This window comes from Brachycentrus maculatus, unplaced genomic scaffold (genome assembly GCF_059751285.1).
Source record: "Brachycentrus maculatus isolate JH-2025_06_01 unplaced genomic scaffold, ASM5975128v1 h1tg000297l, whole genome shotgun sequence".
In the NCBI taxonomy this organism is placed as follows: domain Eukaryota; kingdom Metazoa; phylum Arthropoda; class Insecta; order Trichoptera; family Brachycentridae; genus Brachycentrus; species Brachycentrus maculatus.
In genome coordinates, this window is record NW_028281048.1 from 820,069 (window position 1) to 839,380 (window position 19,312).

Consider the following 19,312-nt stretch of genomic DNA (forward strand, 5'->3'; position numbering starts at 1 on the left):
GTTTTTTTAGGAATTTACTCATGTTTTAAACTTATTATGTACTAGCCACTCTCTCAAGTATCCATATAATGATTTTAAAATTATGAAACTGGAAATCTAGGTACCTACCAATTTTAAATGCGGACTATGAAAGTAATTCTATATGGCAACATTAAAAACGTAAATATTTTTCACTTTGATTTTCCGCAAAATATAAATAGCTGTCAAACTTTCGTCTTCGGAAGTTTGTGGAAGTTTTGCGTTTGGATCAGAAAGACTTCGATCTCTTTTTTTCAAGCGCTGGTGATAATTTTAATTTTAAAAAATCAATATGGCGCTGCGCATTGTATCAAGAATTTTTAATAATCATCGTTCAATTAAGAGGATTTACCCCAGAAGTATTTCTCATGCCGTACATGAGAAAAACCAAGACAAAATGTTATCCTGGCAAATTCATTCTTATGGAAACTTGGATGAGCTAAAATTATCACAGCATACCAGAATTCCCTGTATTTCGAATCCAGACGACGTTCTCGTCAAAGTACAGGCTTCTTCAGTAAATCCAATCGACGTTGAAATGATTGGTAAGTTATGATCATCATTATACTAATAACATTGCATACAAATTATTTGTTATTTTCCAATCACAGTTCAATAGAAAGTCTCTTGTTTCCTATTGGATTAAAAAAAAAGTAATATTAAATTACTGAGTAAAATATTATATTAAGGATATTAAATTAGACAAGGCAAACAGTAACCTTTATTCTATTATACTGTCGTTAGATGGGACGAATTTGCAGATATCAAATATTTTTCAAAAGTAGTTTGTGACGCTGCTAATTCGCCCCATATAATGTCCCTTCTCGCTTCACTTACCAAATGTATTCTTATTTCACTTGCATTTTCTTAGTTATCCTTACTAAGAAGGTGAATACGGCACTGGATCAGTTCAGTGTTGCCATATATACAGATTTATCTGTATTGATACAGATTTTAGGCTGGCCTTACAGATGACAGATTTTACTCTTAGGTAGTACTTTTAGTTTTATACAGATTTTTGGAATTGGACATAGTATATGATAAAACAGAAGAATGAAAATATGTATAGATTCGAGCATGATTAACATTTGATAATAAGTACTGAAACGTTAGAAGGATTATTACTATCAAAACAACTACAATGATCCATGCTACTAACTAAAAACAGAAAAGGATTTGATTTCTAAAATTAGTAAAAAAGTGTATAAAAATAAATTTTATATTTTGGGTTATTGATTCTATACAGATTTTATACAGATTTCTAGACTGTTTGATTCAGATTTTTTGGTTTGGCATATGGCAACACTGAATCGGTTTGACACAGTGTTTACTTGTTCATTAATTATATAAAGGCTAGTTGATCAGTCTTGCCCTCCAAATTCTTGGATTAAGGAGAGGAAGATATTTGATGGGATACTGAACATTACAAGTGTATAAAGTAACCACTTAACTTATTCAGCCGAGGACAAGTAGTAACCCCCGTACATCCCCAAAGACTTTAATATTCCCTTTCTTGTCTCTGTGAGACATGTATAATATTTTTTATGTTAATGTAATTTTATGTACTAGTACTCTGTATGACGTCAAAAGGTGGACTGTCACCCAAGCTACCACAAACATTTTGCCACTTGTTAAAACCACAAAGATACCATTAGAAACGTTGTGCTATAAAAGAAAGCTCAAATTATCATGGTTTAATGAAACAAAGATGCTTTAAGAAAACAGATTCAAGTTATAGACACTGAAGTCCGCCTCCGTGGTGTAATGGGTAGCGTGTTTAGCTACCGTGCTGTAGGTCCCGGGTTCAATTTCCAGGGCGAGTGAAACTAAGTATTACTGATTTTACACACTAATATTTATTTAATATTACCCTGGACTGGTCACCCAGAAGCGCTGGAGTGATCACCTTGCCTTCGTGTAAGTAACAATCAAGATAACACTGCTTCAATGTGATGCAGTGCCCTATGCACTATTGTGTGCGGATAAGGGTTAGAAGAAGAAGAAGAAGATAACTAAAGTAACTAACCATCACGCTGCTTCTTCAGGGGTAGGCAAAGAGACTAGAATGCCACACTACTCTGTCTTTGAAAACATTCTTCACCTCTTAAAAATTCATGGATCTCCTCAAACATATCCGCTGATTATTCCGACTCCTGACCTGACCGCTTTCAAGTATTTCAAGCAAGAGTATTATGGCCATTTTACGAGGGGAGAAAACAAAAACAAAAAAAAACACAAAATTACACATAGCATGTATAATTTTACAAAATAAACTCAGCATAAGAACAAGTTGTATATCCTTAAAAACTTGAGGGAGTTGTTCTACTATAGTACTTTGTTGCTGTTTAGAGCGGTTACAGACAACATTTTGAAAAAAGGTGCCTAAGGCGAATACTGGGTGTAAAGTGGTATGTATGACCTGAGAGAATTAACCTTCCAACCCCGAGAATTCTGGCACCCAGGAAGACCGCTGACAACCATTCACCAACTATACTCAGCGGAACTTGGGAATGCTGGATATACCTGGGAGGAAGCCAATAAATATAAACAGAGTGTCTTGGAGACGTCTCGTGTTGGCCATATGCTCCACCTAGGGAGCGAACATAGCAAAAAATAAGATTAATAATCTTCGGCAAGGACTGGCACAGTGAGAACAAGATTTACTGCTTATTTATTATTGTTACAGGTGGATTTGGGTCGACGGCATTGAATCTGATGAGAAAAATGGATAACATAGAATTTCCTCTGACAATGGGAAGGGATTTCACAGGAATTGTTGTGTCCAAGGGATTAGGCAGCACCAACAGCATTCCTGTAGGCACTCAAGTCTGGGGCGTTATCCCGGTTCACGAACAAGGTTGCCATGCTGAGTACGTCATAGTCAACAGAAAGTTGGTAATATACATATACACAATTTGAAGCTTGATTGCCATAAGTCTTTTTTTAACCCATTGGCATATCAGCCGCCAAGATATGGCGCCTTAGAATATTTTACCGGCCGCCAAATGTTGTCGGTTGAGCCACACCTCCGCCGTGGGTAGTTTATATCATAAAGATACCTTAGGGTGGTGACTGCTCTATAACATTGCTCGCGGCGAGCATCAGCGAGCATCCAAAACTATGGATGGAGCGCTCGGCTCGCTGTACTGACTATACGAATGCTCGCATCGTAACGTAACACGTTACGATGAAATGGCTCCGGTCAGTCATCACCCTTAGTGTGATATTTGCAAATCAGTAAAGAAAACTTTTGGTAATGCATTATTTCTTATTATTTTTGTACAAATGTATTTATGGCACTTGACCAAAGATGTCCCTGTAAGTATAGATTTATCTTTTTGATTAAAATATGAACAAAAATCAGTTTAAACTCAAAACTTTACATCGCAGGCGTAATATTTAACTGAGTTATTTTTTCAAGTTTTCTTGTCAATTTATCTTAATTTTGATCCAGACATTTGATAAAATATGTACGTAATAGTTTTATGTACCTTATTGATAGGTAAAACAGTAATAGTTTTAATTTTTAAGACAGTTTATTTTTACAACTCGGTCAAATTCGAACACCTTTGACGTTTCAAAAGTATGAATCACAAGTGTGTGTCATGATTTCTTGGACTGATTTATACCACAAAAATCGATCTGTTTAGTGTGTGCTACCTTTTTTCTGCATTAAAATATTATTTCTATATTTTTTTCTCGTTTTATCAGGTACAAAATATTAGCGCGTCATTGTTTGACAAACCATGTCACCCCCCCTCCAGGTGGGGCAACTTTTTTACTTTTAGGGATAAATTTAATTAGTTTATATGTGTACATATTTTCTTTGGAAAAGCTGATACACGGATGGGTTAAATCACCATTTTTAATAAAATAATAACATTTCATATTTTAAAGCTAATCACTGACTTTTTTCGTTATCAGCAACAAGCTGATTAATCTATACATTGCATTTATTAAATGAATCACACTGTACATTATCAGTGGCAATCCCCTATTATTACAATCTTTTTTTTCAATTTTTTGTCATTCTGTACAAAAAATGATTCACAACATATCAGATTTAAATTGCTTGATTGATAAATATTGATATGTTCATGTTTATTTATTATTAAAATGATTAATATTATTTTTCGACATCTTAACAAAGATGAAAAAGACTATGGAAGTCTGAGCATTTCTGTGGCTTGCGACCGTCATAGGCTGGTTTAATTGATCACTTTACACACGTGTAACATTCACCACTCTACCCATTATTGATAACCCTACTCAAACACTACTCACATTCTTGGAAGTTCTATATGTATGATCCAATTTCGAAACATTATGCTTGAATCATTAGAATTTCACTAGAGACATCTATTGGTGAGATGAAAAGAAGCTCTTTCATTTGTATGTGAGGTCCAGACTTTCTTATTCTTCTTCATCTTAGTTGAGATGTCAAAAAATAATATGAAAAATAGTTCCTGCAATTGGAGATAATCCAGATTTGTGAACAAGTATTTGGACACACTCAAAATTATGTAAAATGATTCATCATATCAATTCCAGGTAGCTCCGAAGCCCGATGCCTTGACTATGCACGAGGCGGCTGGCGTGCTGTACGCTGGCCTTACCGCGTACTCTGGCCTCAGATGGAGTGCTAACCTCAACATGAAGGATATGTCGGGCCTCAGAGCTCTCGTGTTGGGGGCCTCGGGAGGAGTTGGGACTTCGGCTGTGCAACTGCTCAAGGCGGGAAATGCTAAGGTGTTATTTTGACTTTTAAATATGTAACATTTATTGAATGACATCCTTTTTTTTTTTCTTTTTTTCTCTCCCTGAATCTAATGATATTATGCTCAAATCATAATTTGCATATCCTAAATCCCCCAAGAAGGAAAATAGAAAATTTTCACTAAATGGAAAATAATATTTCAAATGTATTGAATATTTTTATGATACTGACTGTTCCAAAGATTGCATATATACAAAATGCTGCCACAAGAAATATTATGCTTAGCTGGATTTTTATTTTTTAATTAGTGTGACATGTTATCTAATTTTATATATTTTATTTTATTTTATTTATTTTGGAATTGTACAGCTTACATATAAAAAAATGATATAAAAACAATAGTTACATTAACAATAATAAACATTACATTACATTAACAAAAAATAGTTACGTTAAAAAAAAGCCAACTAAACAATTCCACATTTATGTTATAAAACTATTAAAAAACATTCAAAGATTAAACAAAAAACAAAAAAAGGGTATTATATAAAATAATAGATTTAGCAAGAAGGAAAAGGAAAGGAGAGGAATTAATAAGGGTGGTTAAAGGATTTTTTTTTTCTAGGTAAGAATTTTAAAAATATATTTATAAACATATATGCCTAAAAAAATAATTTCCTTAATAATTTTAGTTGTTACTATTTTTAAAACACATGCTTTGTATTTTTTAACACATTGTTTGCAGGAAATGCTCAAAGGCCTCTTTTACATACTATGTATTGGTAGAGAGCGGGAGATGCTTAAAAGCGTTCATTTGTTTACTTTTGGTAGATCATGAAATTTTCAAAAAAACATTGTACAGATGAGAATTGGATTTGCGGTTACTTGGGGTCGGGCAGCTAACTGTCTATAATCTGTGTCTATAATTAGGGTCGGGATGGATAAAAAAAAAACACCCAATAACAATGTGTTAATTAAAATAAGCTCATTATTACGCCCTCCGCATAATGCAACAACTGTGATGAATTCTTGAATATAAAATCACATATAATTTTTTGCTCATTACTTATTACTATATTTACTCGTAATATTTCATCACCATTTGTGAAAAATAACAAAATGTACATATAAAATAATGTTTATGTGATATTTTTACGTAGGTTGCGGCAACTTGTGCTCCCGACGCAGTCCCATTAGTTGAAGGACTCGGAGCCGATGTAGTGTTGGATTACACTGATCCAAACTTTGGTCAAATTGTTGCTGATAATGGACGGTAGGATTTGAATGAATAAAAAAATATTTGTAATTTAGTAGAACTTTGCTTGTTCAAACCCTAAGTTAGTTCTATATTTGACAGCCCTTATACAATCCGCTAACCTCATGTGTTTGCAAATTCATGCAAAAATATCAATATTCCATCTTGAGATGTGAAGATTTGTATGATAATAAAATTTAAGTGTAACATTGTTTTAAAATCACTATAAATATTTTATTATATTTAATTATAATGTCTACCGGTTTCGAAGCTAATCGCTTCTTTATCAAGACTGATTAATACTAATAAAGAAGCGGTTAGCTTCGAAACCTGTAGACATTACAATTAAGTTATTATAGAATATTTATAGTGATTTTAAAACAAAGCTACATTTAAATTATAAAATGGAAAATCACAAAGTTGTGTTTCAAATATAAATTATATAAAATTTAAGTTTTACCACTTTTTTTACAGTAATTGGAAATTCACAACCAACTACTTCTAATACCAATATTGTTTTTGTTTTAAATAAAATAATATAAGTAATTTACTGTGACATGAACCTATTAAGTTACTTCAGCCTTCTTCTTGTGTCCAGTATTGAATAATGGCTTCCCTCTTGGACTTCTACAGTTCTCCGTTGGATACGACTCTATTCCAGTGCAGGCCTGCCACTTTCTTAATGTTATCAAACCATTTTGCCAATTTTTCTCCTTTCTGCTGCTGTATTGTTCATAAGCCAGTTATAAATTATAGTTTCATTAATTGATTCGGCAGTCACTTTGTGGTAAAATCTATCCATTTTTAATTCATGTTTTACTAAGTCAATACCACTATTTCTTAAAATTTACTGTGACAAATTATTGTGGTTAAATTTGTGATCATTATCTATTAAATGATATTATCATTAGTAGAAATCCTAAAAATAATTAATACAAAAAGCCATAAACTACAAGGTTTTGAAACAACAGAAATTCATAAAAATATAAATAACAATAAACCCATAATTAATAATATGACAATGACTACAGCATCCCCCTTTTGTTTATGTTCCCACCGATAAGAAATAAAAACAAATAATTAAAATTAAAGTTAAATAAATAGATAAAATTAAGAAACAGCTACTACCCCCTATTCAACCTTCAACGTCCCAAGGACCCAACTCTAAAATTTAGAATTAGCTTCACATACGGTGTTTGAAAATGATGCGGAATGCATCGAAACACGTATCACAGTAGATTTTAAGAAAAAGTAGTATTTACTTAGTAAAACATTGAGTAAAAAGAAATTTTAATCTTTACAGTTACGATTTGATACTTGATTGCGCTGGTCTGGGGTCGGACTATGCGACTAAGCACGATTGGGACTTTAGAAACTATGTTACCTTTACGACACCGCTTCTGAAGAACCTGGATTCTCTCGGGCTCATCCGCGGAACCATCACCAGCGCCACCAATCTGATCTGCCCCAACATTCAAGCCCTGAAGAAAGGAAGGGTTGTAAAATGGGCTTACTTTACCCCGTCCGAAAGTGGCATTGAGCATCTCTCGGAATTGGCAGAATCGAAGAAGGTAAATTTGCAAATTTATTTAAAGTATTTCGAACTAGATATCATCAATTAGGTATGCAAATCTTCTTTTAACCCTTATTTCAATTTATTTATTTCAATTAATATGTACATTACAAACTAAAAATTTTTTTAATCGTATACATTAAAAATACATAAAAAATCAAATATATGCAAGAACTATTGCTAAAGGTGTAGAAGAATCCTGCTTCGGAAGACTCCTTCAGACACATGGGACAGATCAATATCCAATGAGATATTGTTCAACATAGCGGTAGCTCTTCCTAGAGGCATAACCATCGGCAGGTTGGTCCTGTGTATAGGAATGTGAAACAATCTATTTCGACGCTGTCTTAGGTAACTATCGGGAACATTCAGTCCAATGTTCCGGATAATTTCAGGATCATCGATCATACCGCGCAACAATGGATAAAAAATGCGTAATCAAATACACATTCCTTCTAGTCTCTAAACTATTATAACCAAGCATACCCTGGAGAAACTTGGTCGGGTAGAGCCGAAGATAATAAAGTAGAGATACCTCAGAAAATTCTTTTGGACTTTCTCTACCATAAGAGAGTACTTAAGCTTATCTGCATCCAATGGTGCATAGGGCACTGCATCGTATAGAAGCAATGATATCTTGACGTTAAATACACAAAGGAAAGGTGATCAGCCTTCCGCTTTAGGTACCAGTCCAGGGTCATATTAAATAAATTTTAGACTGAAATCTCACTAATATTTATTTTGACCCTCTTGGGAATCGAACCCGAGACCTCCAGCATGGTATCCGAGCATGCTGGCCATTACACTACGGAGGCGGAAGGAAGTAGTACCTGTCCCACCTCTTTTACTTTGAAAAGCAAAAGGTTAATACATATTATGATCAATTTGTAAACAATTTTCGTAAAAATAAAGCAATTGTTTTTTAACGTTTTGTACGAAAATAGTATTGGAGGGTCTAGAATTATGTTATATTCTTCCAATCATGTCGAATTCTGAATAATCGTTTGAATGATTAAATTTGAACTTTGACTGAATTGTGATTTTTTTTCTTTTTTCCTAAATTAACCTCTCCGGGAGTGTGGGCATACATAGTCATCCAAACAAAACTTTCCTCAAAGGAGTATGGGCGTACATGAACGGCCAGGCTTATAACTAAAGCCCGGTGATATTCATTTCTAAAATGGTACTTGTACTGCCATCTGTGGTTGTATTTTAACACTAAAACCACACTTCAAATTATTTTTTTGGTTTTACCCATGACATTTTACTTAAAAACAAAGTTTGTGTGTAATGATGCTGTCAAAGAAAACCCATGAAATGAAACTCCGATAATTTTTATATAAAACAAATAGACTGGTCTCAATATTTTTTTTATTCAAGAAAATATGTCGCTCGTGTATCATCATAAAAAGTTTTAAATAAATGAAAAAAAAATCACCCCCCAGATACCGTTTTTTTCCACAGAAACTCATTCCTGGATAGTTTAATGGATACATATAATAATATTTTGCCATATTGTCTAATAATACAAATGGTTAAAGTTGTCTGAAGTACCGTAGAACGGGTACGTACTTGAACTTTGATGTGTTACTTGAGCCCAGTACAAAAAAGAGATTTAAATCTGTATTTGGTCTACAATAATGAACGTATCGTGACAATACGTCAGGGAAACAATGAATCATGTCGATACGTTCATTATTGTAGACCAAATACAGATCTAAATAATAGCCCCGTTCTACGGTTGTCTTTTATAATAAAATATTTATACACATATAGAACTATTAGCCATACAAAGCGTTATGTCAAAAATTTGTTTTCTTATGATATTACACAATTATTTCAATTTGTGATATCATTTTTTAGCCTTAGACGTAAGCGGTATGTGATTGAAAATATAATACCAGTTCTAGTTCAGTGGAAATCAAATCATGAACTTCTGATATAAAATCCACTACACTACCATGCAGAAGCGTGCATTCTATATAGGCAGAAAAGCAGTGCCGACCCTGGATTACTCACGTTCCTTATAGAAACATGACCAGTGCCTACTATACCTTATCCTTACCCAACCCTACTGCCTACTCTGATTAAAAACTCTACACGCCACTGCTACTATGGGACCATATCGCTCACTCCTTTCAACAACGTCAAATATCAAAAAACTTGATTCAGGAGATTGTTTTTAAGTGTAAGAATATGTATAATGAAATGTATAAAAAATAAATATCAAGCCACTTATTGAACTTTTAACTGTGCAACAGATCGTTTTAGGTAAAACCTGAATGTTTTTTCTCCATTTGAAAAATATTTAGTATAATTAAAAAAAATATTTAACAATACCTTTTTTCAAAATGCAGAAACAACACTTTCTGCCCTGTAGCGTGTAATTATTAAGTTAAAAATATGCCTATTTTGTTGGGATGTAGTACATTTTCTGAGCATTCCGAAAACATGCACAACTGAAAATTGTCGATTTTTTATTTATGACGTTCTTGAAAGGAGTGAGCGATATATGTAATACCTTTGCAATTTTGCAACATCACCATTTGTTTGTTTTCTTTTAACACATTTTTTTGTTGCAGCTGAAACCAATTATTGATCAAGTTTACAAATTTTCTGAGGCTCCCGCAGCATATGCTAAATTGCAGAAAGGACACGTCAGAGGGAAAATCATTATTGATATTGCTGACCAGTGATAATCATAAATCCTACCCATTTATAATAAGTAGTATTCTTTCATTTTAAGTCCTGTTATTAATTTATTGAATTTTTTCGCAGATACTTTGTGGCACATTTTATAAACTTTATAAAATTAAACAACTGTGTTTTAACTAATTTTTTATTATTAGTACACTTTTTAACCTACCAGTTTCGACAAGAACCTTGTCATCACCAGGGTTTATTAAATTCTAAAACATTAAAAACATTAAAATACTCGAGGGAGTGTAATTGAGTATTTTAATGTTTTAGAATTGAATAAACCCTGATGATGAAAAGGTTCTTATCAAAACCGGTAGGTCAAAAAGTGTACTTATAATAAAAAAGTGATTAAAACAATGTTGATTAATTTTAAGTCCTGTTATTAATTACCTAGTCATTATGAGCATATATTTTTGTATTATCTTGATTTTAAAAATAAGTATATGTAGTTTATAATTACGTATATTAATATGTACTTCATGTGTAAATAAAATTGTATGTATAAATGAATTATTGAATAAACGTTTTTGTTAAAATAACATTTTTGTACTTATTTTCATATTTTAAAATTAAATTACTTTTATTATTACGGCATCTACAGATTAGATATGGAAAAGGTATAGGAAAAGAAGAAACCTATATTTCACCCTTAGCACTCCTCAATTCCTAATTTATTATTTTCTAAAAAACAAACAAAAAAAAATCAATATATCGTGAGTGTACTGGCAAAAAACATTACCGTAGAACGGGGCTAGTTGAACTCTAATGTGTTACTTGAGCCCAGTACAAAAAAAAATTAAGATCTGTATTTGGTCTACAATAATGAACGTATCGACATGATTCATTGTTTCCCTGACAGGTGACACTTATACGTTCATTGTTGTAGACCAAATACAGATTTAAATCTTTTTTTGTACTGGGCTCGAGTAACACATCAAAGTTCAAGTAGCCCCGTTCTACGGTAACTCAGAAAATATGTAATTTTGACTTAATGATGCAGTATTATAAAGTTTTCAACGTTCTATAAACTGGCAAAATACACTAAGTAGTTTGAAATGTTATATTTATGTGGTTTAAAAAGAACAGTCAACTGTATGTTTAATAGCGGGTATTTTATTCAGGCTAAAAAGCTTTAAATAATAAGGATTTTAGAGTTTTAACATTTTTTGCCAGTATGCCCACGATATATTCTAAAAAAAAAAACAGGCATGAAATGACGACTGGCTCTTAGTGCAGCCGGATGCTTGGATCATTTTATTGCGATTAAGGGCATTAAAGGGATTGAATGATCTCAGTGGTGACAATGTCGAGTTGAACATATCATAATCTCTATATTCATCGTTAACCAACGATGAATGATAATAATATAGAACAAATCTATTAACCTCTTTTGCACGTGTCGACATTTCTTTGGCGCGTGTATCATGTTTCCCGCGTGTCGGTGAATAGGTGACAAAGTATATTTTATTTTATTAAATTATTTTTTACTGATAACAGATAATTTAAAATGTCGTTGGATTGACACGGTGTTATCTCTTATCAAGACAGAATGTCGGCTGCCACGCGCCCCAAGGGTATCTCTTGAGTTATTGTTTCCGTGGAAGCAGCGTGATAAATTTATTGGCATATTTACGTGGATAATATTATAATTTACTTAAATGTTTATTACCGATGACCTCTCCATATTAATGGCGTCGTCCTAATTTTGACCGCTAACTGACACTCTGTTAACCCTCTCTTTCTGCATACCATGTGATCTAACAGTTATTTTTATTAATTAGTTTTCAACGAAAGCTAAACTGGCAGTGCACAATTTGACAGGCATCGTGGCGTAGTTGGGTAGACGCTGGACTGTGTTGCGGGTTTGATTCCCGCCAGTTGCGAAATGAATTCGAGAAAGATTTATTTTCAATTGGTCTGGGTGTTTGTGATGGATTTTTCACATTTTCCTTTCCTATCTTTAGTATCCTACCTACAGACAAGTTTCTAAAAGCAGACGCTTTGCGGGTTATTACATAAAAAAAATCCTAGTTCCAACCCTAATGTATGGATGGGTTGGCAAAGAATGATGAAAGCAGACCGAGTGCAGTCGAAATACGATCTCTCAGACGAGGGTGTGGTAAAACGTTGGTGTTCGAATGGTGATATAAGGAAAGAAAGCATCATCAATGAAATTAAGAAAGGTATGTTGAGGAGATGGTTTGGGCATGTCACATAGTTGAGTGAAGAAAGAACAGTTAAATAAATTGCTGACGCGAATGTAGATGAAACTGGATTTCACAATCATAAGTCTGATTGCAGCAATTTTACAAAATAGTGAAAAAAAAAGTCCTCGTATCCCTGAAGGACGCAGACCCCCAGGCAGACCTCCAAAAAGGTGGAAAGACAGCTGGGAGTCAACATCCCAAGAGCTACAAGCGGAGGCATAAACAGATCCTTAAAATCTAGAAAAAGAAGAAGATTCAAATTATTACAAATATGATTTATTTTTACAACTTGTCATGATCAAGTATTTCATTTACTTGAAAGCGATCAGCTCCTGAGTCAGAATAATCGGCAGGTATGTATATAAGAAGATGCATGAAAGTGGAACAGGCGAAGATTATTTGCAAAGACAAATTGATGTAACATTCTACTCTCTCTACCTACCCCTACGGGAAACGGTATGATGGTTCATTAGTCAATAACGCATGGCGAAAATAGGAATCCAAAAAATATTAAAATGTTAATTTTAAAAAAAACGTGCTGTTTCAGGCGTATGTACGGTCGGTAAATGTAAACTGCAACATAAAAATATATATAATTTATATTTGAAGCACTCACTTTGTGATTTTCCATTTTATAATTAAAATGTAACTTTATTTCAAATTCACTATAAATATTTTATTATAACTTAATTATGATGTCTACCGGTTTCGAAGCTAACCGCTTCTTTATCAAGACTGATTTATACTAAAACACCATCTACTCAAACAAAATTCAAAATATTCTGACGGTTAGGGAAAGAAGCTTGGGAAGGTCTCAAATGGCTTTATTGTTTTGTGTTGATTGGCAGTCACAGTCAAAGGGATCAGGGATGATGATGAGTGATTGGAAACATATTTAATAAAGGACTTTTAGCAAAATCATTTACTTGTATATTTATTAGTTGTAAATTATTATTAATTGTCTTTTTAATTTCTAATATTTCTAAGTAATCTAATTTGAGTCCTCTATTGCATGTGTGTAATATATTTAGACCTTTATTTTTATCAAATGTGTGATTACTTTTCTATTAAGTGATTGGCAAATTCAGAATAATAATTATTATTAAGATTACTATCCGATGTAAAGAGATCTACCCAAGCTTCTTTCCCTAACCGTCAGAATATATTGAATTTTGTCTAAGTAGATAGTGTTTTAGTATTAATCAGTCTTGAAAAAAAAGCGGTTAACTTCGAAACGGGTAGACATTATAATTAAGTTATAATAAAATATATATTGTGATTTTAAAACAAAGTTTCATTTTAATTATATTATAATATGGATAGATAATATGTCACAAAGTGACTGCCGAATCAATTAATGAAATCATTTTCCCGACTGCTTCAAATATTTAAGTATCCTTTTTATATCTGGGCTAAACAAATAACGCTTTTTTGTTTTTAGTACTCTTGAAAAAATAACACTAATATTTTAATACTAATTATTTGGGAAGCTGTTATTTTTTCAACGTTATTTTTTTAGTTATTCGATTCGGATACTATTGTAGTTACTTTTTTCTCGGTTTGTATTATTTTTTGTAGCTCAAGTTTTTGAAATACCTGACATATTCCCTTTATTTCTTCAAGCTAAAGTGTTTGATATACAAGTTTTTGATATAGTGACCAAATTGTCAATTATAAAAATGTTTTTTTTCTAGAGATGAAACGTTTCTTGCAGTAAAAGGGTTATAAAAAAAGTCTCGTAGCAACAAAACCTGCCTTTCAATAGGATAGTTAAAGTCAAGACTTGACTGTTTTTTGCAGAACCTGCGAAAAAATCACCCGAAAATATACATGTATACTTGACTATTCAAACTTATTTTAAAAGGCAGACACAGTATTGATGGTTACATGAAAAAATATTGAATTTATATTATATCATATTTAATGTTCAGGCTGACCATATCGTATAGGAAATAAGTAAACATAATAATTTACTGATTTTTTTAATTGATTTATTAAGGCCTTACTCGCAATAATAGAAATCATTAAGTGTCCGGCTGCACATCACGCCTATTTTTTTTTAAAAAGAATATGTATTCGATTTTTTGTTTGTTTTTCAGAATACATATTGCAATTTAAAAAAAAAATTCCTTTACATTTCAATAAGTCTTGTCTTTTCAAAACCATACATTAATTTCGATGAAAAACTTTCTTTTTGATTTAGTTTCTTTAAACCCAGGTGTCATTTCACGTATTTTTTTCTTAAAACGTTTTTGTAGTTATTAAATAAATTTTCTTCTTAATAAATGTATGTTTTGGAAAAGAAGAGTTTTTGAAAGATAAGGAGTTGAAAAAATTAATAAATATTTTTTTAAATATATATTTAAAAAAAAAATCCAATTCTAATACATATTCTAAAAAAATTAAATGTTGTGGAGGACACGTCTGGGCCCTCGTGCAGCCGGTCGCTTTCTGACTTATATGTTCGCGACCACCCAATAAAACTAATCCGTATTATTTTTTGACATCTCATCAAAGATGAAGAATATGGAAGTCTGGGCATTTACGGGGCTTACGACCGTTATAGGCTGGTTTAAGTGATCACTTTACACACGTGTAACATTCACCAATTCTACCCATTATTGACAACCACACTTTAATTGGAGATAATCCAGATTTTGTGAACAAGTATTTGGACACACTCAAAATGTTGTAAAACTAATCCGATTGCATAAAACTAGGCGTAATTATCCCTAAGTTGCAATTCGGCCGGATACGTCGGGAAATCTAAGCTTTATCGACAGAAATGTTTCGAAGACCTAGAAAATGTCTGGAAATACGTTTTTTTTAAACTAACTAACTTATCAATTCACCGCTTCCCAGCGGGGGTTGACAGGGAGAATAGAACGCCATAACACTCTGTCATTGCAAACATTACTCGACTCTTCCACATTAAGACTCAGTCGATATGTCGCAAATTAATTTTCTCTGAACCCAAGCCATATTTTACGTAATTGATTTTTTTATAATTGTAATATATATATATATATATATATATATATATATATATATATATATATATATATATATATATATATATATATATATATATATATATATATATATATATATATATATATATATATATATATATATATATATATATATATATATATATATATATATATATATATATATATATATATTCTAAATATAAATAAATAACTTAATTTTCTTTAAACCGTGGTGTCATTTAACGTATTTTTTCTCTTACAACTCCGTTTTTGTAATAATAAAATAAATTTTTCCTCTAAATAAATGTATGCTTAGGAGTTTTTAAAAATTCTAAAAATATTTTTATGTATATATTCTAAAAATCAAAATAATAGTCCAATATACATTATTTTGAAAAAATCGGGCGTGGAAAGACGTGTAACCTCTTCGGCGGCTGGCCGGCGAACGAGTTCTGTCTTTGCGAATATCCCCTTTATGCATATTATCATATAATATATACCCGCCGATTATTCCGACTCCTGACTTTAAGTATTTGATGTACTTGATCTTGTCAAGTTTTCCCCAGTCTTCCTATACTTCTAATTACAACTACATCCGCCTCATTAATTTTTTTACCGTTATTTCCTCACTAATGCTTTCCGCATATTCAAACCATCTCAACACACCTGTCTTAATTAAATAGAGAATTCTTATCTCACCCTAGCATTATTTCCTTATGTCACCATTCGATTATCTATCATATATCGTTTTCCCGCACAATCGTCTGAGATATCGTATTTGGACTCGAATAATGGCTTGAACGTTTTTGAGGACTTGACAACGTTAAAGAGCTGTTATTTCTCATTTCTGCATGGGCGAAAATTGAAATTGTGAATTACATAATAAAAATTAAAATAACAATAAAAATTATAATTACCCACAAACAAAAACAATAAATAATAAGTGTAACACTCTCCTTATCATTCATCGTTTACTTTGTGTAATACCACTTTTATAAACACTTTCAAAAATCATTCCATCATCAGGTCATTAAAATGAAATTATTACGATTTGACGTTCAATTTGTGGTATTACACAAAGTAAACGATGAATGATAAGGAGAGTGTTATATAACTATTCCGCAAAGTTATCAATGCTTTTAATATACAAAATATAATAAGTGTAAGTCCCTCCCCAATCACAAGATCTGAGTCTCTTTATTTAGAGAGAACACCGCAATTTATTTTTAAGATTATAAATAAGAAATGTATGGAAAATGAATTAAATTACATAAAAATCTCTTGTAACTATATTAATAATAATAATAAATCCCTTACCGCACCCCAATGGTGCATAGGGCACTGTTTCATATAAACGCAGTGTTATCTCGATCGATTACACATGAAGGAAAGGTGATCAGCCCTCCACTTCAGGTACCAGTCCAGTGTAATATTGAATAAATATTACAGTGAAAAAATCACTAATATTTATTAAACCCCCCTGGGAATCGAACCCGGGACCTCCAGAACGGTAGGCGAGCATGCTGACCATTACTGTAGCTATATTAAATAAATAAAAATTATAAAAAGAAAATCTGATGACTGAAAATAAGCCGGAGCATAAAAGATGAAAATAATATTGGGGGTTTGGGAAAATATGACAACACTGAGAAAAATACCCTCAATGTTTCGTCCTTTGTATATTGATACAGTCTTTAAGTGTTTTGATAGAATCCTTTTCAATTCACATGGCGGGTTATCAATTTAAGAAAAAAAATCATAATGAAAAAAAAAGCCATCTATAAAATTCTTACATACGTTAACGTTTCTTTTGTGTACGTTCGTAATATCCCTTTAAACATAAAAAAAACCCACAAAGCAAATGCGGTTTTTTTAGTGTTTACTGCATTTTTTCTTGAGGTAAAAATATATATTTTTATGTTCAAACTGAAATCATAATTTTGTTATTACACTTCATATTTTAGCATATATATTTTTTGCGAAATATCGTCATAATAATTATCTTTTTTTATAGGTAGCATTGTTACGTAAAAATATCGTATGATTTTTGTTTTCAAAAAAGGTGAAAAAACTATAGTTTATTCATACGTATTGATTATGTAGGTACTTTTGAGGATTTTTTTTATAAAAACCACGAGACAATCCGTACCATTCATATTATTGTAATTTGTAATTTGTTTAGATCAATTCAGTGAAAAAAGTTAACAATAATTTTTAAACAAACAGGGTGTCCCATAATCCGTCGTATTTCTTTTAAGGGGTATTAGGCCAGCTCATGACTCACCAAAAATGAAAATATGACCTCAGTAAAAGTGCCTTAGTTTTCGAGATATTTCCACTTTTATGAATTTTCCGAAAATCTACCCCCTAGATCAGTTTTTTAATGCCACTTCTTATAATTTTCATATTTTAGGATTCTAATTTTTGTTTGTGGACATATTTCAAATTTTTATTTATTTTCGTAAAAAATCGTTTGGTCTCGAATCGGGTTGCGTAATATACGAGATGATTAACAAGAAAATAATATAAATATAGTATTTTATTGTAAGAGCGCTTGTGCACTACAAGGAATTTTGTCGTCCGGTAGTCCGGTTTTTAAAAGCGACTACGACAGTTTAGCGTGATCGAATTTACGCGCACCGTGATCACGCACCGATCAAGCACACCGATCCGAAGAAAGACGGCCAATAGCACAACCCAATCCAAGTCAATAATCCGTTTTATCATGCTAACCGGACTGCCGGACAGAAAATTCCGTGTAGTGCACAAGCGCCCTAACTCGACGAGATTTTATCATTGATAAGATACGGACAGTAGACGAGTATCGGTAAAATCTTTTTTTTTTGTGTCGGCTTTTCGTTCCAATGCCAATTTTTAACAGGGTTTATGAATACGCCCATCAATGGATGAAATTATAACCACGGTAAGTGGATAACATCACTGATGTGTCGATAAGTAGGAAACGAAGTGCGTCATAGAAAGAGGAAAGTAAACAAACCCGCAAGTATGTAATAGTAACGTGTGAAGATTCTCACAAACCAGTTTCAAATGGAATCTTGATTTTATTCAACAATAATTCTGCCGAACGAATCGTTTTTAAACGTTGATCATCTATTTATAACATCTTCTTTTTCTCCCTAGCTCCATCCCAACTTATCGTCTTTGTAAACTGTTGAGGTCAGCTCTCCTCATTCTCAGATCCTTCTTAATCATATTTTCTTTATGCAGTAACCATGAATTATTTAGTCACCCTCAAGACATCTTTCGAGGAAGATCCATGGCGATTGCCTGGTTCACAATATGATCAGGTTCTCTGTGTCCTATGTGCCAATACCATCTTAATTACCTTTCCTCTACCTTACTATTGACGTCCATTACACCCAGGCTTCCACGAATCCGTGAACTTTTTATTTTGTCTCTAAAGCCAATCTATTTAAAAAATAAATTTACAAAACTTAAAATGGAATTTGCAAACTGAAAACTCTACAAAAAAAACTCATCCAAATCACTTTCATATTTAAAACAAATTTATAAAAATATACGAGTATATTATATATAAAATGTAAATACACAAAAATCATGTGGTTAGGTTAGTTCCTAAATAAGAGAAACCCAGACTTGTGAACACGGATTTGGACACACCCCATTATGTTATAAATGCAAAAACGTTGAATTTCTTAAGACCTTACTCGCATTAATAGAATTCAGTTAGCGTCTGGCACCGCAGACGAGACGTTAGGTCACGCTCAATTGTTTTTTAGAGTATACGAGTGTATTGATTTTTTTTACTTCTTACCTTTCAATTACTATTTTCTTTTCAAAACCATATATTTATTTCGAAGAAAATCT

At 32.2% G+C, this 19,312-nt stretch overlaps 1 protein-coding gene across 1 annotated transcript; it reads left to right on the forward strand.

Annotated features, from left to right (window-relative positions):
- The first annotated feature begins 147 nt into the window (after window positions 1–147).
- Window positions 148–10,799, forward strand: LOC148304935 (NAD(P)H oxidoreductase RTN4IP1, mitochondrial-like). Its single transcript, XM_088267473.1, has 6 exons — window positions 148–563; window positions 2,705–2,913; window positions 4,570–4,767; window positions 5,896–6,008; window positions 7,294–7,561; window positions 10,146–10,799. The coding sequence occupies exons 1-6, from the start codon at window positions 311–313 to the stop codon at window positions 10,257–10,259; spliced, it is 1,155 nt and encodes a 384-aa protein (XP_088123599.1). The 5' UTR covers window positions 148–310; the 3' UTR covers window positions 10,260–10,799.
- The last annotated feature ends 8,513 nt before the right edge of the window (window positions 10,800–19,312 follow it).